The sequence below is a fragment of the Trichomonas vaginalis genome, chromosome II (genome assembly GCF_026262505.1).
Source record: "Trichomonas vaginalis G3 chromosome II, whole genome shotgun sequence".
NCBI lineage: Eukaryota > Parabasalia > Trichomonadida > Trichomonadidae > Trichomonas > Trichomonas vaginalis.
Window position 1 is genome coordinate 4,353,689 of NC_067204.1, and position 24,922 is coordinate 4,378,610.

Below are 24,922 nucleotides of genomic sequence, written 5' to 3' on the forward strand. Positions count from 1 at the left end.
TCATGACAAAACATGTACGATGAAACATGACAAAACATATACGAAGAAATCTTGACAAAAACATTTACGTAAACATTTATTTCCTGTGTTGTTGTCAAAATGTCATGTTGTCACATTTTTTTCAGAGAAGTTAAATAACCTGGTGACATGGTGACATAGTGACACCTTCAGTTCTTTCAAAAATAATTCATAAATGCCTTCCTCCTGTGTTGTTGTCAAAATGTCATGTTGTCACATTTTTTCAGAGAAGTTAAATAACCTGGTGACATGGTGACATAGTGACACCTTCAGTTCTTCAAAAATAATAATTATTGAATAACCTGAAAACATGAACGTAAAAACATTATTTTGGATCATTTACGCTCATTACGATGAAGTCATGACAAAACATTTACGTATAAAATCATGAACAAAACATATACGATGAAATCATGACAAAACATTTACGTTCATTACGATGAGGTCATGACAAAGCATATACGATGAAACTTGACAAAAACATATACGATAAAAATAATTTCCTGCTGTGTTGTCTAAATGTCATGTTGTCAGTAATTTTAAGAGAAGTTAATTAACCTGGTGACATGGTGACGTAGTGACACCTAAAAACCACTACCCTAAACATTATTTTTGGGTCATTTACACTCATTACGATGAAGTCATGACAAAACATATACGTTTAGTTTCGATGAAATCATGACAAAACATTTACGTTTATGTTTGACAAAGCATATACGTTCATTACGATGAAGAAGTTTTGACAAATCATTTACGTTCATGTTTGACAAAGCATATACGATGAAGTTTCGACAAATCATTTACGTTCATGTTTGACAAAGCATATAACGTTCATTACGATGAAGAAGTCATGACAAAGCATTTACACTCATTACGATGAAGAAGTCATGACAAAGCATATACGATGAAGTTTCGACAAATCATTTACGTTCATGTTTTGACAAAGCATATACGTTCATTACGATGAAGAAGTCATGACAAAGCATTTACACTCATTACGATGAAGAAGTTTCGACAAATCATTTACGTTCATGTTTGACAAAGCATATACGATGAAGTTTCGACAAATCATTTACGTTCATGTTTGACAAAGCATATACGTCATTACGATGAAGAAGTTTCGACAAATCATTTACGTTCATGTTTGACAAAGCATATACGATGAAGTTTCGACAAATCATTTACGTTCATGTTTGACAAAGCATATACGTTCATTACGATGAAGAAGTCATGACAAAACATGTACGATGAAGTCATGACAAAACATATACGCTCATTACGAGAAAAAGTCATGACAAAACATGTACGATGAAATCATGACAAAGCATATACGATGAAGTTTTGACAAATCATTTACGTTCATGTTTGACAAAAACATTTACGATGAAGTCATGACAAAACATATACGAAGAAATCATGACAAACATGTACGATGAAATCATGACAAAACATATACGATGAAGTTTCGAACAAAACATGTACGATGAAATATGACAAAACATATACGACGAAGTTTTGACAAAGCATATACGAAGAAGAAGTCATGACAAAACATATACGAAAGAAATCATGACAAAACATATACGAAGAAATCATGACAAAACAATACGAGAAGAAATCATGACAAAACATATACGATGAAATCATGACAAAACATATACGATGAAATCATGACAAAACATATACGCTCATTACGATGAAGAAATCATGAAAATTCATGAGGTGAGAAAAGAGGTGAGAAAAGAGGTGAGATCTCACCTCTTCACCTAAAATATATTTTTGTCTGATTTACGTTCATTACGATGAAGAAGTCATGACAAAGCATATACGATGAAATCATGACAAAGCATTTACACTCATTACGATGAAGAAGTTTCGACAAATCATTTACGTTCATGTTTGACAAAACATATACGATGAAGTCATGACAAAGCATATACGTTCATGTTTGACAAAGCATATACGATGAAGTTTCGACAATCATTTACGTTCATGTTTGACAAAGCATATACGTTCATTACGATGAAGAAGTCATGCAAAAACATGTACGAAGAAGTCATGACAAAACATATACGCTCATTACGATGAAAAAGTCATGACAAAACATGTACGATGAAATCATGACAAAGCATATACGATGAAGTTTTGACAAATCATTACGTTCATGTTTGACAAAGCATATACGTTCATTACGATGAAGAATCATACAAAACATGTACGAAGAAGTCATGAAAAACATATACGCTCATTACGATGAAAAAGTCATGACAAAACATGTACGATGAAATCATACAAAAGCATATACGATGAAGTTTTGACAAATCATTTACGTTCATGTTTGACAAAACATTTACGATGAAAGTCATGACAAAACATATACGAAGAAATCATGACAAAACATGTACGATGAAATCATGACAAAACAAATACGATGAAGTTTCGACAAAACATACGATGAAAATCATGACAAAAACATATACGACGAAGTTTTGACAAAACATATACACGAAGTTTTGACAAAGCATATACGAAGAAGAAGTCATGACAAAACATATACGAAGAAATCATGACAAAACATATACGAAGAAATCATGACAAAACATATACGAAGAAATCATGACAAAACATATACGATGAAACATGACAAAAATATACGCTCATTACGATGAAGAAATCATGAAAATTCATGAGGTGAGAAAAGAGGTGAGAAAAGAGGTGAGATCTCACCTCTTCACCTAAAATATATTTTTGTCTGATTTACGTTCATTACGATGAAGAAGTCATGACAAAGCATATACGATGAAATCATGACAAAGCATTTACACTCATTACGATGAAGAAGTTTCGACAAATCATTTACGTTCATGTTTGACAAAACATATACGATGAAGTCATGACAAAGCATATACGTTAATGTTTGAACAAAGCATATACGATGAAGTTTCGACAAATCATTTACGTTCATGTTTGACAAAGCATATACGTTCATTACGATGAAGAAGTCATGACAAACATGTACGAAGAAGTCATGACAAAACATATACGCTCATTACGATGAAAAAGTCATGACAAAACATGTACGATGAAATCATGACAAAGCATATACGATGAAGTTTTGACAAATCATTTACGTTCATGTTTGACAAAGCATATACGTTCATTACGATGAAGAAGTCATGACAAAACATGTACGAAGAAGTCATGACAAAACATATACGCTCATTACGATGAAAAAAGTCATGACAAAACATGTACGATGAAATCATGACAAAGCATATACGATGAAGTTTTGACAAATCATTTACGTTCATGTTTGACAAAACATTTACGATGAAGTCATGACAAAAACATATACGAAGAAATCATGACAAAACATGTACGATGAAATCATGACAAAAACATATACGTGAAGTTTCGACAAAACATGTACGATGAAATCATGACAAAACATATACGACGAAGTTTTGACAAAACATATACGACGAAGTTTTGACAAAGCATATACGAAAGAAGAAGTCATGACAAAACATATACGAAGAAATCATGACAAAACATATACGAAGAAATCATGACAAAAAACATATACGAAATTCCCCGGTTTAAGAGGATCATTAGAAGAATATGAAACTTATAGTTTGCAACAATGAACTTCAAAGTATAGATACAACAAAGTTTTGAAACTCAGATGCTTTGAAGAGTCTTATAACAGACAAAGTTGGAGTTGTTGAAAGAAAGTATAAAGACCAAAGAGTTTGTGAAAATGTTGCAAACTTCATTATGGTTTCAAACAATGCTGTTCCGATGAAGTTAGAAAGTTCTGACAGAAGATATGTAGTTGTCAGAACGTCAGATTCTCATATGCAAGATACAGAATATTTTGACGACTTAGCAGAAACTTTGACATCTGACTTTTACAACCACTTGTTCTCATATTTTTCATGACATTAGATATTTCAAAGTTCAATCCAAGACAAATTCCACATACCGAAGAGAGACAAACATTGTTAGAAGCAAACAAGAGTGTATATGAACTGTTCATAGATGAAACTGACTTTGTGTCATTAGATGAAAGGTCATTGTACGATTCGTATAAACAATATTGTCAAGAATATGGTTATATGGCAGCTCTAAACGAACATTCTTGGCAAATGTCAAAAGTCTTTTAGATGTTCAGAATGGTGTATATACAAAGAAAAATTTTTCTGAGTAAATTTTAAAAAAAATATTTTTTTATCCGATAGAAAAGATGACGAAATTCATCTCAGTAAATAAGTACATGACAGAAGTCAAAGATAAGTTAGCTCCATTCGCATTATTTGAATGTTTACTTCTACCATTTTGAAAAGTCTTCATTTGACAAAATTTGGAACATTGCCAACCAGTTAAGTTTGCTATTGTGAAAAAATGGTGCAACTTTGAAGACTTAGACATAGAAGGTTTGTTAGCAGTCAAAGAAAATTTTGACAGAAGTTTTCAAAACTTAAAGAAGGCAAAGCATACAAACTTGTTATACCTTATGAACCAAAGAAAGCAGACGACTATGAATATTATGAGTCTAAGATAGTTGAAGTTCAAGGTAAATTGGGTAAAAAGATTTTTAGAGTCTAAGCCAGTGTTTGCTCCTAAAGAGGAAGAGAACATTGACATTGACCCAGAAATGTTCTAAAAAATAAAATTTTATTTTTACATGTCAAATTTCTTTTTCTCTGGCTCAGGTTCTTTCTTCTCTTCTTCTACTTTTCTTTTCTTTCTTTCTCTCTTCTCTTCTTCTTCTGGTGGAGTTATGTCAAACTTCTCAGAACCATATTTTGTAAAAGTCTTTGTCCTTTAATAGCTCTTCTATTCTGTTTTCTATTTCATCTTCAAGAACAGCCATGTGTCTTCTTTGCATTCTAAGAACTTTTGTTGGACTTCATCTTTCCAATCGGCGTCATCTCTGTCAACAAGTCTGTCATTGACAAACTTAAAGACTTCTCTGCCTAATGTTTTTATGGTTCTTGTCATATTCCCAGAAACAGAACTTTAGAACAAATTCACCTTTCTTGTTTACACTATGTAAGATTTTATGGTCGACAGATGTTTTAGAGTCAAAAGTTGTCTCGAATATAGATAGCGAAATCACTAGACATTTCAATTTTCAAAAGATAAAAATTTTAATTTTTCTAAAAATATGTTAGAAAAAAAGTTTGCTGACATTGACAAGAAATTTGAGAATGTTTTAAAAAAACAAGACAAGAGGAAGTTAGAAAATGCTCAGATAAAGCCTATACATGAAAAGTTCTTATTTGCTCAGAATGGTATAACAGGTCTAATCGCACCACCTGGGTCGGGTAAGACTTTCACTTATCTTAAAATGGCTGCACAACAACAAGAACTAGATGAGAAGAACCCATTCTATGAGTTAGTTGTTTATTTGTAGTACTTCTGGTCAATTTGACCAAACCGTCAATTCGTTCAAAGATATTTATAAAGAAGTCTAAGTTAGTATGTATAAAGGATACTGAGTTGTTAGATTGGATAAAGAAGTACCAAAGAAGAGTTTTGAAGTACAATGCTATAAATGAGTATATAAATTCTAAGTTTAAAGACCAAATGAGGAAATGCAGAGAATATTAGAGAAGAAACACTTCAGAAACAAACAGAAAGAGATAGAATACATTTCGAAGAAATTGCAATCTTACGATTGGAAAACGTACCCTCATAGATGTCTTCTTATCTTAGATGACTTTGCTTCTCATCCTTTGTTAAAGAACAGAGAACAAGACATGTGTCGAATTCTTAAGAAGCTCAGACACTTTAACATCTCAGTCGTAATATGTGTACAGACAGCAAAGAGTTTAAGTAAGGATGTTAAAAGAATACTTACTGATATCATACTTTTCCCTGGATTGTCCGAAGACGATTTCATGGAACTTATGAAAGAGTCCATGGCAGGTAAGTTTGACAGACATGAACTATGGGAGAAGTACAAAGTCATACAAGACCCTCATACTTCTTTCAGAATTCATATCTACGCGAACAAAGTTCAAATTGTAAAAAGTCAATAAAAATAAAGAGTTTTGGCGACCAGGGTTTTTTCACTACTCGCTGTTCTTCTCTCGGTTTTCATGAGTTTTATGCAAGACCGAAAAAAGTCTGTCTAGAGAAATTTCACTGTTTTCATAGAGTTTTGGCGACTACGTTTTTTTCATTACTCGCTGTTCTTCACTGTTTTCAGAAAAAAGTATGTCTCGCTGTGCTTCGCTCAAAATAAAAAAAATATTTTATAAAAAACTAACTTTATTTTTTCTATCTTAAGGAAATTCATGATTTTTGTTGCTGAATTCAATAAAAATAATGTTTATGTTAGAATGTTAGATCTAACATGTTTTCTAACATGTTTTCTAACATGGTCTAAAACACACAAAACTCATGAAATTTCATACGGAATTCAGCAAAAATAATGTTTATGTTAGAATGTTAGATCTAACATGTTTTCTAACATGTTTTCTAACATGGTCTAAAACATACAAAATTCATGAAATTTCATACGGAATTCAATAAAAATAATGTTTATGTTAGAATGTTAGATCTAACATGTTTTCTAACATGTTTTCTAACATAACTATTTACAAGCGTTTTACATGGTATATGTTGCGATGGTTCATGACTCTAAACAATTTCGTAGCTTCTATTTCTTCTGTCAGTATGTCAAAAGTTTTAACGATACCGAAAGTTTCTTTATACTTCTTCTTGACGTCAGATAGAAGGAAATCGTCAGCAGTTGGATAGTTTTTGTTCAGAAATTCTAACATGTTCATTTTATCTTCTGCTGGTTTTTCTGCTTCTTTCTTTAAATCTGCATAGTCGTTTCGCATACGTTCTATCTCTTTGACGGAGTAGTTATATTTCCTCATTGCTGCTTTACATTTTGAACATTGCGGGTTCATTTTAGCGTTATATTCTGAAACCTTACCTGCTAAAACAACCAAGGCGTCAATGGTTTTCTTCATCTCGAACATAGCGGGTTTTATTTGTTCGTTCCATACCTTACCCCTACTATCTTTATCTCTTATTTCCCAAAACATTTTGCAACTAACGAAACAAAGTTGTCGTAGGTCTTAAATTCTTCGGATTTGTAAAGGTCAGAGATGTTCTTATATACCATGTCGCAATCTTTGTCCATAACCTTATGGTTGCAATGAAAACCAAGGAATTCATAATTTACCTTTCGTATGAACTTCTTTATTTCTACTGAGTCAGTTGCTTTGACTTCTATTTCGTCAAATTCGGGAATGGTTAGTTTTTGTTGTTGGATTTCAGGCAATTTGGGTAAATGGTCAATAATGTCCTGCATTTCATAAAGATACTGTTCATTTGTTTCATCTTTCGCACTACAGTCTAAATTACTTGTTAAAAGTTCTTGCTTTATCTTCTGGATTTTTGTTTCGAAAGTATATGAAGAAGGAATGAAGTTTTTCATCTCTACTAACATAGATGTTGGATTCATAACTAGCGAGTTTGGTGCTGTAGTTGTTTGAATTGTTGTTGTGCCGATTGTTGAAATCATGTCTTTTATACAAAATAAAAAAAAATAAATAAAATAAAAAATAAAACTAATTTTATTTTTTATTTCGGGAAAATTCATGAAAATTCAAGAGTTTTAGACCATGTTAGAAAACGTGTTAGAAAACATGTTAGATCTAACATTCTAACATAAACATTATTTTTGGTGTAAAATTCATGAAAATTCAAGAGTTTTAGACCATGTTAGAAAACGTGTTAGAAAACATGTTAGATCTAACATTCTAACATAAACATTATTTTTGGTGTAAATTTCATGAAAATTCAAGAGTTTTAGACCATGTTAGAAAACGTGTTAGAAAACATGTTAGATCTAACATTCTAACATAAACATTATTTTTTTTGAATTCAGCAACAAAATTCAAATTGTAAAAAGTCAAGCTTGAAAAATGTAAGTGTTTAGTCTTAGTAAGATGGTAGCTTCTTAAAGCAAATACCATTGCTGAGTTTTATGTACGTGAAGAGAAGTACAATGAATTCAATTACGAGTACAATTGCAATGACAACTAAGGCAACTATTTTTGTCTTTTGCCAGCAAGGGTACTTCTTCTCTTCCAATGGTTCGGCAGAACTATACTCACTCATGAGAAATGCCAAAACGGTTTAATAGAAAAAGTGTCATTTTTTCATGTCCGAAGACTCGAAGGTGCAACACTTCCAAAATACCGACGAACTCAGAAGAGCAGCATGGCAGTATGTTCTTGACAACTTCTTTGAGTTCTCCAGGCACACCTTGGAAAATGCTGAAGAACTCCGACACAGAGAATTTGGAGAAATTGCACTCCAATACTACATTGACAAACAAAGGGTAAACAAAGGGTAAAATAAGACTAAAAACTTAACGTTTAAAAAGTGACATTTTTATGAGCTCCGAGTCACCGAGAAAACTTGGTCAGATGTTAGCAGCTTACTTCCCTGAGGAGGATGGAAGCGTTACATACGTAAGGTTCAAAAACAACGAACCTGGAATTGCGTACCAAATTCGCAATTACATGACCATGGAAGAGTACGAAAGGTTTCTACAAGAGAAACCAGCTCTAAACAACTCAGAAAAGAAAGAGTAAAAAGTTTAACTCGTAATTGTTTATTTTTTTACTTGTATGGGCAAGCTGCAAGAATGAAGTCGACTATCTCAGTCTTTGTTTTGACGAGCTGGACGGCTCTTGCGAGTACGTCTGTTTTGCGGTCTCCAGCTGGTGTCTGACCTTCGTAATTGCGCATGTTCTTGAGAGCTCCAACTGTAAATGGCTGTAAGATGAAGAGTCTCTCAGACTGCTTGAGGTAGTCTTCACGGTCACGAACCGAATCTGTGGTACGAGTCGAATCGGTCGATTTGAGGGAAGAGACTGAAAGCCTGTCGTCTTCCATAGGGGCAGTAGCATAATCTTTGCGTAAGCGGTTCAGACCTTCTTCGAACTCTTGGTCTCTCTTGGATTGAGATTGGAATTGCTGGGGTGGAGCTTGCTGGAACATCCAAGGGTTGGGGAAGTAAGGCATAGGCTGAGGAGGGTAGTTCGGGAAGCCTTGTAGTGGAAATTGGTAGTAACCTTGAGGTGGAAATTGGTAGTAATTTGGTGGAGGGACTTGCTGGAACTGAGGTGCAGGGGCTGGTGCTTTAGGTTCCTCTGGTTTGGGAATGGGCTCGGTTGGTGGGACGTCGGACATTCGTTTGTGGCTTAACCGTCGGACCACAACGATAAAAATCTCTGCTCCTAGCAGTACTGCTACTGACAGTAGCAGTACTTTTACTGACAGTAGCAGTACTTTTTCTGACAGTAGCAGTACTTTTTCTGACAGTAGCAGTACTTTATCGTCGAAAACCCTCTCAAATTTTCCTTTTTACTGCTCCTAGCAGTACTTTTACTGCTCCTAGCAGTACTGCTACTGACAGTAGCAGTACTTTTTCTGACAGTAGCAGTACTTTTTCTGACAGTAGCAGTACTTTTACTGACAGTAGCAGTACTTTTACTGACAGTAGCAGTACTTTTTCTGACAGTAGCAATGGTCGAGGTCGAACCGACCGACGAGGCAATTTACCTAATTGAAATTAACGAGCTTGTTAAAGACTTCCTCAGGCAGAATGTAAAAGGCAAGCTTGTTAACTGTTGGATAACGGGAAGGGCTGCCTTGAATCTCGAGACTTCGACTGGAATTCCAATTCAAATACCAGACGGGACAGCCTACGACGACATAAAGCAAGCAAAGAAAGAAGCTCTTCTCAAGTTCTTTGCAAAGCGTCCTTGGATACAACTTCCAACCAGAGAGAACCCTTTCCCAAGAATGAGCCAAATTCTCAAGGGTCTCCTTCACTTCTCGGGTCAGCCGTTCTACATAACCTGTGAAGGCGACATCCAACCAGTTCAGTAACCTTAACGTTTAGAGTAAAAACATTTTTTTCATTTTTTGAATGAAGCAAGTTAAATTCGTCCCACACCAATCTTCAATGGACCGATGAAGAGTTTCAAGCCATGGTTGAAGGCGTTGAGAACGACATAGACGGCGAACTTGAAGGAGCTCAAATCACAATTGCAACCAAAATTGCAGAGGTCAAGGAACAGATAGCTCCACTTAAAGCTACCAAAGCTACTCTTGACCTCATGGATAGTTACCGTTTAGATGTCAAGAGTGGAATAAGACATTTAAAATTAAAACTTCTAACTACGAAGCTATACTCCAAAAGTTAGCAGAAATGAGAAGACTTTACCAGAGCTACTTACATGTAAGGGACTTACCTTCAAGCAGTCCGACCAAAGATGAATTTTCTGACATTGTCCCAATTTTGTCCGAAAGTCAGCTCAGATGTTTTGAACTGCTCCAAACATATCCGGAATATGAACGTTTGCCTGAACTCTTCCGCAATCTCAAAAAACGTTTTTTGGTTCTCATGTTCCAAACTTTTATCGGAAGAGACAACAAACGTTCAGAAGAAGAACAAGATATTATTTTAAACTTGTTGTATGACTTAACCGTCATAACAAGCTTTTTGAAGTAAAACCGTCATTCTCAAACCACTTCATTTTTTCGATGTCCGAACAAGCACCGAAGCCGAACACAATGGCAGATGTCCTTTCAATGTTGCCAGACAAGCGCCCAGTTCAAATTCAAATTTTGAATTTGAAAGCTCATCTGACAAACACCGTTAAGACTCTCCAAAGTAGTCTTATGGAAGAGATGACCAAGCTCAAAGCCGATGTCCTCATGAACCAAGCTTCCAATGAGAAATGCCTGAATGATTTGACGGAAACCTTGCGCATTTACGCGAGAGAGAACCGAGACCTTGCCAGACTCATCTACCGTTTCTTCGAAGAGATAGACGCCATCTGGAAGGTACTCGGAAAGGACAGAACATGCAACACCGTAATTCGTGAACACAGAATTGAAGAAGGAATTGTCGAGGAAGAAGAGAAACACGAAGAAGAGGAAGAGGAAGAAGAGGAAGAAGAGAAACACGAAGAAGAGGAAGTTTGGGCAACCCTTGTTGCCGATGACACTTACGAAATTTCCCAACCCTACCCATACCAAATCCGCAACAGGGAGACCGGCAAGGTTCTTACCCCAGTCCTCAACAACTTGGGACACTTGAACCTTAACCTTCGGAATCGCGGTTCAATTTCCATGGGCAAGCTTGTCGCAATTCAATGGGTTCCAAATCCAGGCAAGAAGACGAAGGTCAGACACATTGACGGTGACAAGCTCAACAACCGTAAGGAGAACCTCGAGTGGTTCTAAGAGTAAAAAAATTTTATTTTAGGGGGAAACCCCAAGTAAATTTAGGTGTTTATTTGGATAAGTATGTGAAATTAAGGTCAATTTGCAAAATTAGTTCCCGACCTTTTGAATTGGACTCTTTCGTCATCCCAGTTGCGTAGGAGGTCGTCCCAGAGGAGTTGGTAGATTTGCCAATCCAAGGACGATTTGTCCTCCCAGGCATTGAGGATGTACTGCTCGTAGAGTCTCATGACCTCTCCCTTGCACCAGACACCCTCTTCCTTGGAACGTAAGGCTTCTTCGAAGTGCTCGAATGCGATTGGCTGCTTGACCATCCGAAATGACACTTTTTGTACGTTTGGTCAATGTTCGTGTCTCGTGCCATAGTCGACGAAAATACAGACAAACAGGTTATATATGAGTTTGAGACCAAGAATGGTGTAACTCGACCTGTCCGATTCAAATTCGAATAAAAATTTTTTATTTCATGCAATGTTTAACTATTTCACCATCTTCTTTAACACCCCAGTACTTCCTTTTCGATATTACATGAACTTCGGTGAAAATTTTGTCCAATTTGAATTGACCCATCTTTTCACCGACCATGCCCATTTCAATGAGTTTGTTGTACCCTTCTTCGTTCGTCATGAGTGCGTCAATGTTCTCATAGTAAACCTTCACTTTGGATTTGACTTCGGAGAAGAACTCATTGTAGTTGTCAAGGACTGCCTTTGCGAACTGAGGATAAGACCAATGTTCGACAATAGGTTTTACTGTGGTTACTAAGCCACCTTGACCTTGAGTAAATTCGTATTTCAAAACAAAAGGGGAGAACCTTTCAACAAAGTTGTCGACCTTCTCATAATGTTTACTCTTCATCTCTTGAGGTTTCTTAATGGAATATCCCCATGTCGAATTCATAAGCAATTTGAGTGTCATTGCAAGTTTGGGGTTTGAAGCTTTCCTAATATAGGGTGTCCAAAGGTGTGTTTAGCACAAACCTGAATACTGCGAATAGAAATAAACAAGTTACATATATATAAAGTTTATTTAAATATAATCACCATTGGATTCAATCACGCGTTCGCAGCGATCGATCCAGGCTTGAAAGACACGCTTTAAATCATCATGAGAAAATTGCTCAAATTGCTCTCTTACAAAATTTTCAAGATCATCTGGACTCGCGAATTCGCGTCCTTCAGCTCTCTTTTTTAGCGTGCCGAATAAATAAAAGTCAGAGGGTGCAATATCAGGTGAATAAATTGGGTTTGGAACAACTTTGACATTGTTTTCCAACAAGTAATTCATTACCTTATGACTTTTGTGAACTCTTGAATTATCAAAATGAATTGCAAACTTTTGTTTTTGTTGTTTGGATTTCTCAAACTCATCAGAATTGATAATTTGAGTAAGAACATTGTCAATTAGATACTGAGCATTCATCGTATTAGGTTTTTGAAGAATATCAATTGCGATGATGCCATTCACGCCCCAAAAAACCGACAACATCATCATTGGTGTGTCAATTTTTTTCTTCGGGAATGTTTGCGGATTTTCATCCTTCGGGATCCACATGATTTTGGCTTCTGTTGCATATTGAAACCAAGACTCGTCCCCTGTTACTAAAAGCGAAACTTCTTGGATTGATACGCACCCAATATAGAGAGGAGCTCTTTCGAAGATTGGACTCTAGATTTTTTTGAACTGAATTAAGGTTGTGCGGAACCCAACGTGTATACGCTAGTTTGTAGTTCAAATAATTGTGCAGATAATAACTGACTGTTGTACGTGGTATTTTTGTCATCTCCTCTATCCTTCTGAGTGATGCTCTTGGGTCTTCATCTAGCGCTTGAAGAATTGCTTTGATTTTTCTTTGATCCGGCGATTTTTTGTCAATTTTTATGATGGGGCGCCTTTTTGTTCATGAAGTGATACATCCTAACATGATACGTTACAGTGGAATAGCTAGGAGCATCCATACCGAAGCATTTTACCAATGTCTCGTAGATTTTTTTACAGTCTTTGCATTTTTTTGCAAGAGCGAGGATGTTTTCTTTATGATTCATTAAAAAAATGAAAAAAATCCCGCCAAAATTTCCCGCGAAACCGCCTCTTGTCTCAAAATTCATTTTATATCCCGGCATGGCGCCAAAATACAACATACTCATCATATACATATATTCATATTTTTTATTATATATTTATAATCAGCATATATCTCCTTTAATAGTCTCATATAGAGCGCTGTGCTAAACGCACCTTTGGACACCCTATATCATAGAGTTGTTGTATGACTTTTCCAACTGTATAGTTCCTTCCTGGGAACTCACCGTCTTCGTTTGGAATTCCAGTCGGGATATATTGGACGAACCTCATGTATGCAGCGTTAAGGTCGACATAGTATATCTTTTCGTTTGAGTCGAACTTGTCGCAACCAATGGGTCCAGTTCGTGGAAATTCAAGTGAGTCTCTTATCTTCTGAGAAACTTCGCCTGCTATCTCATAAACATCGTCGAAGCAACCTGTTTCATATAAAACCTTCTGACCTAACTCCGATGCTCTCCAATACAATTTGACGTCAATTGGATGTCTCAATGGAAGTTTGTTTATAGCATCTTGAAGTTCTTGCAACCTCATTGGAAGTTCTTCTGGTTCAGGTTGGTATCCGAACAATCCAACTCCTTTTGGAACAGTGTACTTCTTTTGTGCTATAACTTTGTCTGGAACAACTTTTGGTCTTGCTAACAATGAAAAGTTTGTTTCGTCTTTTGGTACAAAAGTTTCTGTCAGCTTGTCATCTGGAATTGGTTCCACAACCTTTCTGCGAAAAGAATGTTTACAGCTCTGACAATGTTGCACTTGCCTTTTCCGAACAATGGGTTTGTAAGACTTTCGTTCAACATGAAGTGGTTGTGGACAATTACAATCTTCAACCATGGTAATTTGAAGTCAACAACATAGTCGTCGTGTGAAGAACCTTTCTCAGTCGGAATGTTAACTCGGATATTGACATTTGCCAACGGTGCAATTTTTGCCAATTGACCTCTGAGAATGTACCTTGTCTTCACACATGACTCAAGATACTTCATCTTCTCTTCTGTAACAAGACCAGAGTTCCTGAGACATGTAAGAATGCAAGGTTCATTGACAATTGTTTCAATTGAATTGTAAATTCCATACCTTGTCAAGTCAATGTCAGACTTATTTCTGAACGGGAAGTATCCAGCATGTTGTCTGACTGCTTGAGGGTTAGGTTGGTACCATTCGAACTTGACACTTGCAATTCCTTCAATTGCATTCAAAATGTCTGAGTCGGAGTCAAACATTTGTTCTCTCTTTGTAGTCTTGAAAGCGTCAAGAAGTTGTGCGGCTGTTGTGACATTGCCATGTGCATAGTAAATATGACCATCTAAATCTGTTACGGTTAGTCTGAGATTGTATCCTTTCTTATTTCCGTCTTGAATTGCAGCAAGTACACCCATGAAGCCTTCTTTGTTCTTTCCTTCGTCAAAGTTTACTGTAAAGGTTCGACCAGAAGTAATTTTACTTCTAACTTCACGATACTTTTCATATGCATATCTTGTTCTTTCCATGGGAGCATGTGCGTCTTCACCTTTTCCTTTTTTCCGTCTCAAAGGATGCAATTGTTCGTCATGTTTCCAGTAGAATCTGGCAAAGCCGTCGTGTCCTTCAACCTGTGGCTCAGTAACATTGAAAGGCATGTCCATAAGACGTTCTTCTTCTAACCTCTCAAGTCTGTTTGGATAATTTGTGCGTGCTGTTTCCAGGTCCATTTCATAGGTCAGACCAGACAATTTGTCATAGACTTTTATGGGTCTTCCCTTCCTATATTTAAACTTTTTCGAAACTTTCCAACCATATCTTTGCAACTCTGCTTTTATTCTAGCAGACTTTCTATCCATTCTATATGGGGGCATTTTTATAAAAATAAAAAAAATATTTTTTTCTTTACTTTACATAACCGCCTGCTACCAGAAGCCTTTGACGCCAACCCATACCAGCTAATGAAGGTTGAGTTGGTTTAGTTTCCAAACTAAACTTTGGTTTTGGTTTATCTTCAGTTTTTGGTTTTTCTTCTTCTATCGGCTTTTCGTCACTTTTCGGTTCCTCTGACTTTACCTCACTTGCAGGTATGGTTGTGTCGTTAACATCTTCATAAATATCATATGCCATTTGTTTTTGTTTTCCTTTCAACTTTTTGTGTTTGTTGTAAAGTTTAGAATATTTTGACTCTAAGTCAATGAGATGTTCTATAATGAACTGTTGGTCAGTGAAGTATACCTTCCCATCTGTTGTCTCGAAAGCTCCTTCAGACTTCAATATTTTATTTGTGAGAGTCTGTTTCTTTTTTGAGATACTAGCCGTTCCATTTCTATGAAAAGTGACTTTATAGTTAGGGTTTGTATTTCCAGACCTGGCACTTTCTATTATTGAATTTTTCTCTTCATCTGTAAGTTCTTTGACAGGTTTTGACAATGGTTCTGAACTTTTTGTTTGTGGTGTCAAATCTACCGTTTCAACTTCTTCGGTCATTTCATCTCAGTAAAAAATTTTAGTTTGGTTTGTTTTCAACTGGTTGTTTAGGTTTTTTAAGTCGGTCTAAAACTTCCTGAGGTATAGGAAGAACTTGACAAACACGTTGTGTTAGTCATGTGATTTTATCCCAAGCATATGGGGATTCTAAATTTTCGTCCCTATCGTTATCCCAATTGAATTTTTTTTTGGAATTTAAAATTTTTTTTTCTCCATGTAAACTTAAATTTTAATTTTTACCACTAAAATGCAATATTTCAACAAATTAATGAGTAATAATATTTTAATTTATAATAAATATTATAAATCTCCTCAATTTAATGTAATTATTGTATTAATTTTTGTTGAAAATATAAAATCTTCAAGTAAATGATGTGAATTTAATATTTTTAGAATGTTGTTTAATTGTACTATATTATGCATGTAAAATTTTGTTACAATACATTTTATATGGGATCCCCATTGCCCAATTGAGAGAAAATTGAGAGGTGGGATTGGGCTAGCCCAATTCAAAATATCCCAGGTGGAAATAAAAAAATTAACAATTCAACATAAAAAAGCATCTTAAATAATAATGATAAAAAGAAATTTTGTATGAATTTCAATCAAATTTGTTTTTATTCAACTTAAGAAATCACTTCATTAATGAAAGAAGTCGGGTTCACAACATATCCCGATCTTGAAACGAAACAACATGTTTTTTTGATGCCCTAAACGGGGGGAGGGTCGCCAGCAAAAAAAAAGATGTCAAAATTTATCCCAAAAATTTAAAAAAAATCGAAGAAAGTGCATCCCAGGGATTATAAAATTTAAGTTTTCACATCTCTACGTTGTGTAACTGCTGGAAGCCGACAAATCCATCTTGAACCCATTTGTCTCAATGCTGTATTGTTCATTTCATCTCAGTAAAAAACTTTACATTCCCCACGTTTGAGGCGGTTGAGGTTGGTTATTGTTTACCCATTGTTGTGCATGGTTATATCCTCTGTTAAAGAATCTTTCACCTTGGTCCATATAGTGCCCTGCTTGGTTATAGTAGTCATTTGCTTTGTTATAGTAGTTTCCTGCTTGTCTTCCTACATTGTCCATCCATCCTTGAACTTTTCCTCTTGTTTCAGGATTTGGAATAAGATTTGCTGCATCTCGTGCTACCTCCCAACCTTTCTGTACGGTTTGTATAATAGGTTGTGCTTTCTCTTTCAGTATACCTAATGTACTCAAAATCTTCCTTCCAATTCCAAATGCACCTCTGGCTAGTGTTCCCACTGCGGGTAAAAATCTAGATGCGACTCCTGCTATTGCGCCAAATAAACCCATTTCTTATGGGTTAAAAATGACGAATTCAAACAAGGACCCGTATGTTTCTAAAGCGACAAAGAAAGCACTCATGGTAAAAATCTTTAGTTCAACACCAAATGCTTGGTTTATGGATATCTTGGAAAACATTCCGAGGTATAGAGAAGATGGACCACCATACTGGCTAATATTTGTCGGTCAAAACACAAGATACTGTGAAGCCATACCATTATGGTCCAAAAATATTTTAGATGTGAAAACTGCTTTGACAATATTCGTTGACAAATACCATCCAACAAAACTGACATCTGACTGTGAAAGTTCTTTCAAATCAGATGATATTAAAAACTATCTGCGTTCAAAAATGTAAACCAATATTTCATTGTCGACCAAAACCATTCTGCTCTTGGTGTCATTGACAGTTGTATAAAAATCTTAAGAGACTTAAATCAACCACAAGGTGGTGAGGTAGATGAAATGTCATATGACGACAAATATAGACACTTCTCCATGGCAAAGATGAGACAAGTTTTAAATATTTACAATAGCCGTAAACAAAAAGGTTTGGGAAACCACTCCCCCGAAGAAATGAAAAACAACCCTGACTTAGAGAAAGACTATATATTTAATAGTTTAGTCAAAAGAGACAAACAAGAAAGAATGCCAGGCTTCAAACTTAAGAAAGGTGACAAAGTAAAAATAGAAATACCTAAACGCGACCCATATGAAAATACTATTGACTATGACAACAATGGGAACTCGACAGGTACTCGCATTCGTGTTCGTAAAAATAGAAGAAAGTATACAAGAGAATATTATGAAGTTTTAGGCAAACATGGCAAAATGTACAGACTGCAAGCAGAAGATAAAACTACTATTGTCAGACCTCGTTTCAAACTTGTCAAAGTTCAAGGTGGTATACTTTCAAAGACAGTTCCTAACAAATATAAGACAACTCCTGACGAATATGCTAAAGAAGTTGAAAATGACGACTAAGCATTTCTATACCATGCGTAAACTGTCATGTAAGGTGGCATGTAGTCTTTACTCTGTCCCGTTGTTTGCGTATACCCTGTAACGCGATGTGTATGGTTTCCTTCTCCCTGTGTGCTACCCCAGAAACAATTTATAGCAAACTGAACGTCGTCTTTAACATCATATCCTTTACCTTTTTTCATTGCTGACCAATCCCAAAATCTATGCTTATGCCAACCTGCTTCAGATGTACTTAAATCTACGTAGTGACTGTGTGCAGGTAAGTTTTCACCTGAAATCGTTTTACTTCCACCTGTTTCCTTTGAAGAGTTTGCACAATACAAAAACCTGTCGACTATTTGAGTCCAAGTTCCGAGACCAAGTACTACTTCTGGTCTGGTAGAGTTCATTGACGTGTAAATAGAACCTATAGGATATAGTGTTTGAAGTATTTCTGTCTTTAACGTTTGAAGCTCTGTTTTGTCAGCTTTCTTATCTAACTCATCGTTAACATATGTTTTGTCAGCTTTCTTATCTAACTCATCGTTAACATATGTTTTGTCAGCTTTGTTGTCATATAAATCTTGAGCAGTGAATTTAACTTTGTTTTCATCCTCCATGACAAAAACATTTCTACATCTAGTGTATTTCATCGTTGTTATGTCTTCATCCGATGTTAAACCTTGTGGAAAGTTAGGAGGTTTCCAATACAATGCATCCCCACCAGTTCCATCAGGTTCTTCAACCGTTCCTGCAATATTTTCTATACCAACAGTTGCGAAGAAATCGTGTGTATGGTTCTTATCTGCCTTCTTTTCAAGGCTAACGTTTAAGTCTGTTATTTCAGAAGATGTATGTGTATGTCCAACGTCACTTTTCCTGTTTAAGGTTTCTTGTAAGTTTGTAATATTTGCAATGGTATGTGTATGTCCAACGTCACTTTTCCTGTTTAAGGTTTCTTGTAAGTTTGTAATATTTGCAATGGTATGTGTATGAGTCTTTTTAGAATATTCGTTTTCAGCTCTTGTCACTTCACTTGACATTTTATTGTCAACATATGTTTTGTCTGCTAGTTCAGGATGAGTATGTTCTTTTGTTGCATATGTTGCATCTGCTCTGTCATGTTCTTCTTGAACTTTTTCAATGACATACTCTTTGTCAGCTTTGTTGTCAACATCTGCTTTCAAAAGAAGTTCTTTTATAGGCTTCTCGTTTAAAGTTCCTTTTGTTGGATTTATACAGACAGTATGGTTCTTACTGTCTTGAAACAGAAACTCGTCTGTCATTGGGTTTAATGTCAGTTTTAAGTTTCCTTCTTTCAATGACTCAGATATCTTAGAATAGTTTGAAAAGTTTGTTGTGTTCTTATTTAGAGCTTGCAAAATGAGTTGTCGGTTGTGTTGTATTTCTCTCATAGACGCTGTTTCTTTCGACATTTTTATTCTAGATAAAATATGCTTTCAATAGAAAAAGAAAATTCAAGAGTTGCTACAACTAAACCATTAGATGAACTTTTTACTAACGTAGGTCAAAAGTTTGAGACAGAGACCGTAAAGCATGAAGGCTATCGTTTTGACTACCCATTGAGATGGCTAAGAGACCCATCCGTCACAAAAGCTGTTGGCTTTCGTAGAATGAAGTTCATTTCAGAAGCCATACATGGTTTCCCATTTACGGTCGCTTTTGAAATTCGATACTATAACAAAGAAAAACATACGTATGAGAAATTTGAACAGGGAAAACTTTTACAAGTGAATTTGCTTGTAAACTTAGAAACAACTCTTCAAGCTTTTCAAGAAAAAATAAACGATATCTATCTCGAATATGCAAAACAGTACAACATTGACGAAGGAGAGTACCATCTCGATATTATATATGACAGGAAAAATGCAACTGTTAAAATTAATAGAATAGAAGACCTTGGAGAAGACGTTTATATTTCTACAAAATATAACAACTTGGCATGGTATAGATTTTTGAGGATGTTAAATCAGCCTGCAGAATATCCAGTACACCCGAACTTTTATGAAGTCGAAAACCCTAATGGAACATATGAAAATGTTTTCGACTCAGATGCTATTATAGTTCATGCTTCATTTTCTGGCGCCCAAAACTCTTTTTTATGCTTGGCAAATGACTTTTACGAAAAACCTACAAAGCTATATGAACCACCAAGTGGAAGTATTTCAGACTTTCAAGTATGGTTTACAACAGATGGAAGAAAGAGAATAATTCCATTATACCATGCGTTTTACTTAGAACTTAGTTTCATATACAACTACTATCGAACGGTAAAAATATAATTTTTAATACGGTTGAGGTGTTGGATTTGGTTGCCAACTAGACTGTGGTGCAGGTTCAGGCTGTTGTATAACAGGAGCTTGTTCTTCTGGTTCAGGGTCTTTAGGTATAATACCAACGAACTGACCTACTCTTTTACCAATATTTTTGACTCCGTTCCAAATTCCTCTTCCTACGGTTTTTATTCCATTCCATATACCTCTTCCAACATTTCGAAAGAAGTTTCCTATCTTACTGAAGAAACCCATTTTACTATATGTAAAAATCTAATGTCCGCCTAGTCTCTTACGTTTCCTGTTGAGTTCCATAGCATTCTTTAACTGGAGCTCATACATTCTGTTTCTCCTCTGGTAGAAAACATATTCTGGGTCAACTCCTGTGTTCGCGTCATCTGCATAAAGTTGTTTATATCCCACCTCAGGGTTTGTATAAAACTCTTTCCATCTCATATTTGCATACCATGGTGGCAAACCTAACGCAGCGTCATTTGACATGGCAGTTTGCATTTGTACATCTGTTGGCACTTGACCATAGTTTGCCATTGCAGTTTGTATTCTAACTTCATTTGGAATATTCTCTGGGTTTGGTTGTCCAGGTTGCTGTGCATTCGCTAAGTTCTGTGCGTCCATTTAATATTAGATAAAAATATCTCTTACGAGTACATATACTGAACATTTGCAGGCATTGGTTCATCTTCATATTCTCTGTACCTTTCTGCCACGTCAAAGAAATAAATGACACAATGGAAAAAACCTAAAACAAGTAGTCCTATTTCAAACCACATTTACTTACTAATAAAATTTCTTTATTGTGACACTTTCTCCAGTTTATAGGACCTCTCTCATATTCTATCTTGTCATATCTAAACTCATAGTCATGTATGTCCTCTAACCATCTCATAACGGTTTCCAAACCACTTTTATCGGATGTAAAGTAAAAGCATGGATGGTTATGTAAAACGTCTAAAGTTTCTAAAGAGTCTCTCAAAGTCCAGTCTACTTGGTATTGAAAATCCCATGTGTTAAAGAACGGCGGGTCCACTATAAAGAAAACATTTTCCTTTTTTTATATTTTTCATACAACTCTGTCCAATGACATCTCACAAACTCTATACCCTCAATATATTTTTCTATGTCCTCTTTGAAAACATTTGTATAGTTAAGATATAAAACTTTTGACATAAGTGTTTCAATGTCATGAACTCTTATAGCACCACTATATAATAGTCTAGCAGATATACTATCCCAGTCTATATATTCTGCTTTTTTCAAAACCTCTCTCACAATATTTTTCTTATCTAATGGTATACGTTCCATCTTACCTATAGGTATCTTTTCTTTTAACTCTTTCAATATTTTGTTTGTGTCTGGAATATGTTTGAGACGGTCCATATAGTTGTCGAAGTCATTGCATATAATCTTTGAGTCTGGAAATATTATATGGCACAAATGGGATATATAGAAACTTCCACCGAACAAATCTACAAATGTTAGACCATTCGGTAGTTTCTTAAGTTCTCTCAATATAATATCTTTACATCTACTCTTATTTCCAAAGAAGGGTAACGGTGGTTTTGTAAAATTCATTTATATATAATAATAAAAATGTTTTTCCCTGAAAAGTGACAGAAAAGTGACAAAACATGAAAACATATATAATTTGTGAAAAGCGACACATTATATAATGTTTTCGACCCAGAAGAAGGCTTCTTCCCAGAAGCAATGGAGGAAGAAGAAGAGTCCTCCGAATAAAAACTTCATTTATACTAAACATCAACATCAGGGCTAGAAGGCACGAAGTGCCTGGAAGCCCCACTACCTTTTTTTTTTTTTTTTTTTTTTTTTTTTAATAAGTTCATGTTTCCGACATTTTTGTGATATTTTTGTTCCATCCTATTTGATATTTTTAGTAGTTATTCCGCATAAACTATTGAATAATTACAAAATTTCTGAGATTTGCGGAATTATTATTAAATAAAGAGATATTATCAGATCGTTGAGAACTATTATATTCTTAATGAAAACGGAAAATGATAGTAGGTATATTTATTTGTTATTGATTTACTATCTGATGGCAATGTCTGTGATTGATTATTGACTGCCATTGATGATAAAGTGAAGTGGCAAAAAAGGAAAACTATAGCGGTGTTTTTTTGTAAAGATATCTCATGATTTCTTTTCAAATTCATTTACACCACGCATGACATAGATACAAGTCAGGGTTTATCCTTATTTACAGTCATTAAATGCAAATAGATGTACTAAAAACTGAACTCAAATATTTTTTTGGCATTTTTTATATTCATGAGCTTTTCATAAAAATATTTATTGAAACTATACATGGCACGATGGGCGCTACTTTTTTGGCGCCAGCGGCGCCGCCCGCGCCTCCGGTGGCTCCCACTGGTGGGGAGGAGACGATAGAAAAAGATATAAATTTTACTAAAAAAATTGAATTTTGGAAATTCTTTTGATTTTTTTGAATGATTTACGAAGAGATTGAACACATTTTGTACTATGAAATATCGTTATTAATAAATTTACTTCTTAAACATCTATTAAAATCGCAATTTTGAATATTTTTATGATTTTTTTTGACCCGATCACTTGCGCCCGCGCCCACTGGGAGGGGCGCTTGTAAAGTATTCAAAAATCAGTGTAAACATTTCAATTTTTGCTCCCACCTCCCATTGGGAGGGGGGCATATAGGGTTGTTAAAAATATCAAAAATTAGCGTTTTGAAGACACCATGGAAAAAAAAAAAAAAAAAAAGGTAGTGGGGCTTCCAGGCGCGTTGCGCCCTCTAGCCCCTAAGAAACTAGAGGAGGAATGATACAAAGACCAGATGAAAAAAATAAAAATATTATAATAAAATTAAATTTTTAGTCTTAAATTGTTTTTTTATTCGGTATATTCTGAATCTTGAATGTCTTGGAAATTTTCTTCTTCTTCGCTCTCTGAGGTGAGGATTTCTTCGACTTCTTCTTCTTCGCTCTCTGAGGTGAGAATTTCTTCGACTTCTTCTTCTTCGCCATTGGGAGCAACAAATCCTGCAATGAAAACTTTGTATATACCTTCTTGAGGAGTCTCTATGATGAAAGTCGTATTGTTGAGGAAATGGAACTCGACATCTTGAACAAATTGGCAACTGCTGTGTGTGAATTTTGCAATTGTGAGAGGCTTTCCTTTATAGCCCTTGGGAAAGCTTGAGATAGTTACTGTTCCTCCATATGGAACTCTGGCAGGAATATCTAAAGCAACAGTTGTTATAACGTGGAAATTGTCTACGAATTGAGGCATAGGTTCAATGCAGTATAGTCGTTTTGACTGGTTGTCTTTTGTGTAGAAATATAAATAGAATGACCTTTCACCATGTTCATTCAATTCTTCCAAATAATTGTATGAATTTGGATATAAACGGACAAATTCAGCAATTTAACTTCTTGTAAATGCTTCTGCAAGTTCTTTGGAAACAAGTGAATGAACTGGTCAATAGCTTGCAACGCTATGAGATTGGCAGTAACGGGTAAATATGAAGCAAACATGTCAACAAGTACGCCAGGGTCTTTCATTTCGTTTTCAAGAGGCTGAATGGCATCCATGACAGCTTGAAACATCTCGTTATAATCTCGATTGTCTTCTGAACCCCACTGTTCATTTAACTTATCTAACAATTCTAACCTTTTCTTTGCGTATTTTCTACGAACTTTCTCTGAAAGAGGAGTGTCGCTATCTTGTGTGTCTTGAATTTGAGACTTAAATTGTTTGCTAAAGGCGAGATATCGTGTTTGCGACCTAGTGGTCATTGCAGAATGTGTTTCTGTATGTTCGATTGGATGTGTTTCTGTATTTTCGGGTGGTTGTGTTTCTGTATGTTCGATTGGAGTCTGATTGGTATGAACTTCTTCTGAAAATGCTTCTGTTCCGATAGTTGTTGTTGCCTGACCTGTTGGCTGAGCTGTTTCTTTGTGCAAATGCATATTGTCCAACAAATTGTCTTGAATTGTATGAGGAAGTTGCTTTGGTATTATAGGAGGTCGTAAGGGTTTTGAGAATGGTGAGACATAAGTTGTAGGAACTTTAACTGCAGAGGTAGTCGACGAATTGTTTGCGACACTTTTTCTTCCTTCCATTATGAAAAATAAACTGTTTTTTTCGGACTACTCATAGAAAAGTTTAAAATAAACCGTTTTCGTCAACGGTAACCCCCTCTATTTTTTTATTTTATTGAAAGTCCTCCGTTGGCAAACCGTTCATCTCAAATATTGAATGAACTATAAACGTTTTTTGTTTTCTATATATACTTTTTTGTCCAACGGTAAAACTTTTTACACAACGGTTTTTTGAGAGTCGTCGCCGTTGACTTTTTTTGTAGAGCACTCAAAATAGTATAACTTTGTCCGGACAAGTAAGGGTCTATCGTCGCTACAGGAAAAGTTACAGGCGTTCCAAGGAAGTATACTTTGAGAAGCCTTTTTCCCTTATAGAATGAGATAGGACGGTTATTT

At 35.4% G+C, this 24,922-nt stretch overlaps 13 protein-coding genes and 5 pseudogenes across 18 annotated transcripts, besides 2 other annotated features; 5 read left to right on the forward strand and 13 right to left on the reverse strand.

Annotated features, from left to right (window-relative positions):
• Positions 1-3,626: 3,626 nt before the first annotated feature.
• Positions 3,627-22,262: a mobile genetic element.
• On the forward strand, positions 5,372-6,065 carry TVAGG3_0484740 (annotated as a pseudogene). Its single transcript has one exon. A coding segment is annotated over exon 1 (694 nt).
• TVAGG3_0484750 (organellar and viral DNA polymerase type B) lies at positions 6,627-6,914 on the reverse strand (the record flags this gene model as incomplete). The annotated part of the gene is made up of 1 exon (XM_051235978.1): positions 6,627-6,914. The coding sequence occupies one exon, from the start codon at positions 6,912-6,914 to the stop codon at positions 6,627-6,629; it is 288 nt and encodes a 95-aa protein (XP_051093802.1).
• Positions 7,083-7,567, reverse strand: TVAGG3_0484760 (organellar and viral DNA polymerase type B; the record flags this gene model as incomplete). Its single annotated transcript, XM_051235979.1, has 1 exon — positions 7,083-7,567. A coding segment is annotated over one exon (485 nt), but the record flags the coding sequence as incomplete, so codon positions are not given.
• Positions 8,445-8,645, forward strand: TVAGG3_0484770 (uncharacterized protein; the record flags this gene model as incomplete). The annotated part of the gene is made up of 1 exon (XM_051235980.1): positions 8,445-8,645. One exon carries the CDS (start codon positions 8,445-8,447, stop codon positions 8,643-8,645), a length of 201 nt encoding a protein of 66 aa, XP_051093804.1.
• On the reverse strand, positions 8,674-9,246 carry TVAGG3_0484780 (uncharacterized protein; the record flags this gene model as incomplete). Its single annotated transcript, XM_051235981.1, has 1 exon — positions 8,674-9,246. One exon carries the CDS (start codon positions 9,244-9,246, stop codon positions 8,674-8,676), a length of 573 nt encoding a protein of 190 aa, XP_051093805.1.
• Positions 10,050-11,310, forward strand: TVAGG3_0484790 (annotated as a pseudogene). Its single transcript has one exon. A coding segment is annotated over exon 1 (1,261 nt).
• On the reverse strand, positions 11,360-11,624 carry TVAGG3_0484800 (annotated as a pseudogene). The gene has a single exon. A coding segment is annotated over exon 1 (265 nt).
• Positions 11,770-12,228, reverse strand: TVAGG3_0484810 (DNA/RNA polymerases family; the record flags this gene model as incomplete). The annotated part of the gene is made up of 1 exon (XM_051235982.1): positions 11,770-12,228. One exon carries the CDS (start codon positions 12,226-12,228, stop codon positions 11,770-11,772), a length of 459 nt encoding a protein of 152 aa, XP_051093806.1.
• Positions 12,260-13,562: a mobile genetic element.
• TVAGG3_0484830 lies at positions 12,340-13,466 on the reverse strand (annotated as a pseudogene). The gene has a single exon. A coding segment is annotated over exon 1 (1,127 nt).
• On the reverse strand, positions 15,259-15,843 carry TVAGG3_0484840 (phage tail repeat-like family; the record flags this gene model as incomplete). Its single annotated transcript, XM_051235983.1, has 1 exon — positions 15,259-15,843. The coding sequence occupies one exon, from the start codon at positions 15,841-15,843 to the stop codon at positions 15,259-15,261; it is 585 nt and encodes a 194-aa protein (XP_051093807.1).
• Positions 16,759-17,160, reverse strand: TVAGG3_0484850 (uncharacterized protein; the record flags this gene model as incomplete). The annotated part of the gene is made up of 1 exon (XM_051235984.1): positions 16,759-17,160. One exon carries the CDS (start codon positions 17,158-17,160, stop codon positions 16,759-16,761), a length of 402 nt encoding a protein of 133 aa, XP_051093808.1.
• TVAGG3_0484860 (uncharacterized protein) lies at positions 17,650-18,135 on the forward strand (the record flags this gene model as incomplete). The annotated part of the gene is made up of 1 exon (XM_051235985.1): positions 17,650-18,135. The coding sequence occupies one exon, from the start codon at positions 17,650-17,652 to the stop codon at positions 18,133-18,135; it is 486 nt and encodes a 161-aa protein (XP_051093809.1).
• TVAGG3_0484870 (phage tail repeat-like family) lies at positions 18,282-19,157 on the reverse strand (the record flags this gene model as incomplete). The annotated part of the gene is made up of 1 exon (XM_051235986.1): positions 18,282-19,157. A coding segment is annotated over one exon (876 nt), but the record flags the coding sequence as incomplete, so codon positions are not given.
• Positions 19,569-20,417, forward strand: TVAGG3_0484880 (uncharacterized protein; the record flags this gene model as incomplete). The annotated part of the gene is made up of 1 exon (XM_051235987.1): positions 19,569-20,417. One exon carries the CDS (start codon positions 19,569-19,571, stop codon positions 20,415-20,417), a length of 849 nt encoding a protein of 282 aa, XP_051093811.1.
• On the reverse strand, positions 20,421-20,663 carry TVAGG3_0484890 (serine threonine-protein phosphatase family; the record flags this gene model as incomplete). Its single annotated transcript, XM_051235988.1, has 1 exon — positions 20,421-20,663. One exon carries the CDS (start codon positions 20,661-20,663, stop codon positions 20,421-20,423), a length of 243 nt encoding a protein of 80 aa, XP_051093812.1.
• On the reverse strand, positions 20,682-20,957 carry TVAGG3_0484900 (uncharacterized protein; the record flags this gene model as incomplete). Its single annotated transcript, XM_051235989.1, has 1 exon — positions 20,682-20,957. One exon carries the CDS (start codon positions 20,955-20,957, stop codon positions 20,682-20,684), a length of 276 nt encoding a protein of 91 aa, XP_051093813.1.
• TVAGG3_0484910 lies at positions 21,358-22,001 on the reverse strand (annotated as a pseudogene). The gene has a single exon. A coding segment is annotated over exon 1 (644 nt).
• A 1,053-nt stretch (positions 22,263-23,315) lies between the features above and the next one.
• Positions 23,316-23,714, reverse strand: TVAGG3_0484920 (uncharacterized protein; the record flags this gene model as incomplete). The annotated part of the gene is made up of 1 exon (XM_051235990.1): positions 23,316-23,714. One exon carries the CDS (start codon positions 23,712-23,714, stop codon positions 23,316-23,318), a length of 399 nt encoding a protein of 132 aa, XP_051093814.1.
• Positions 23,715-24,922: the final 1,208 nt, after the last annotated feature.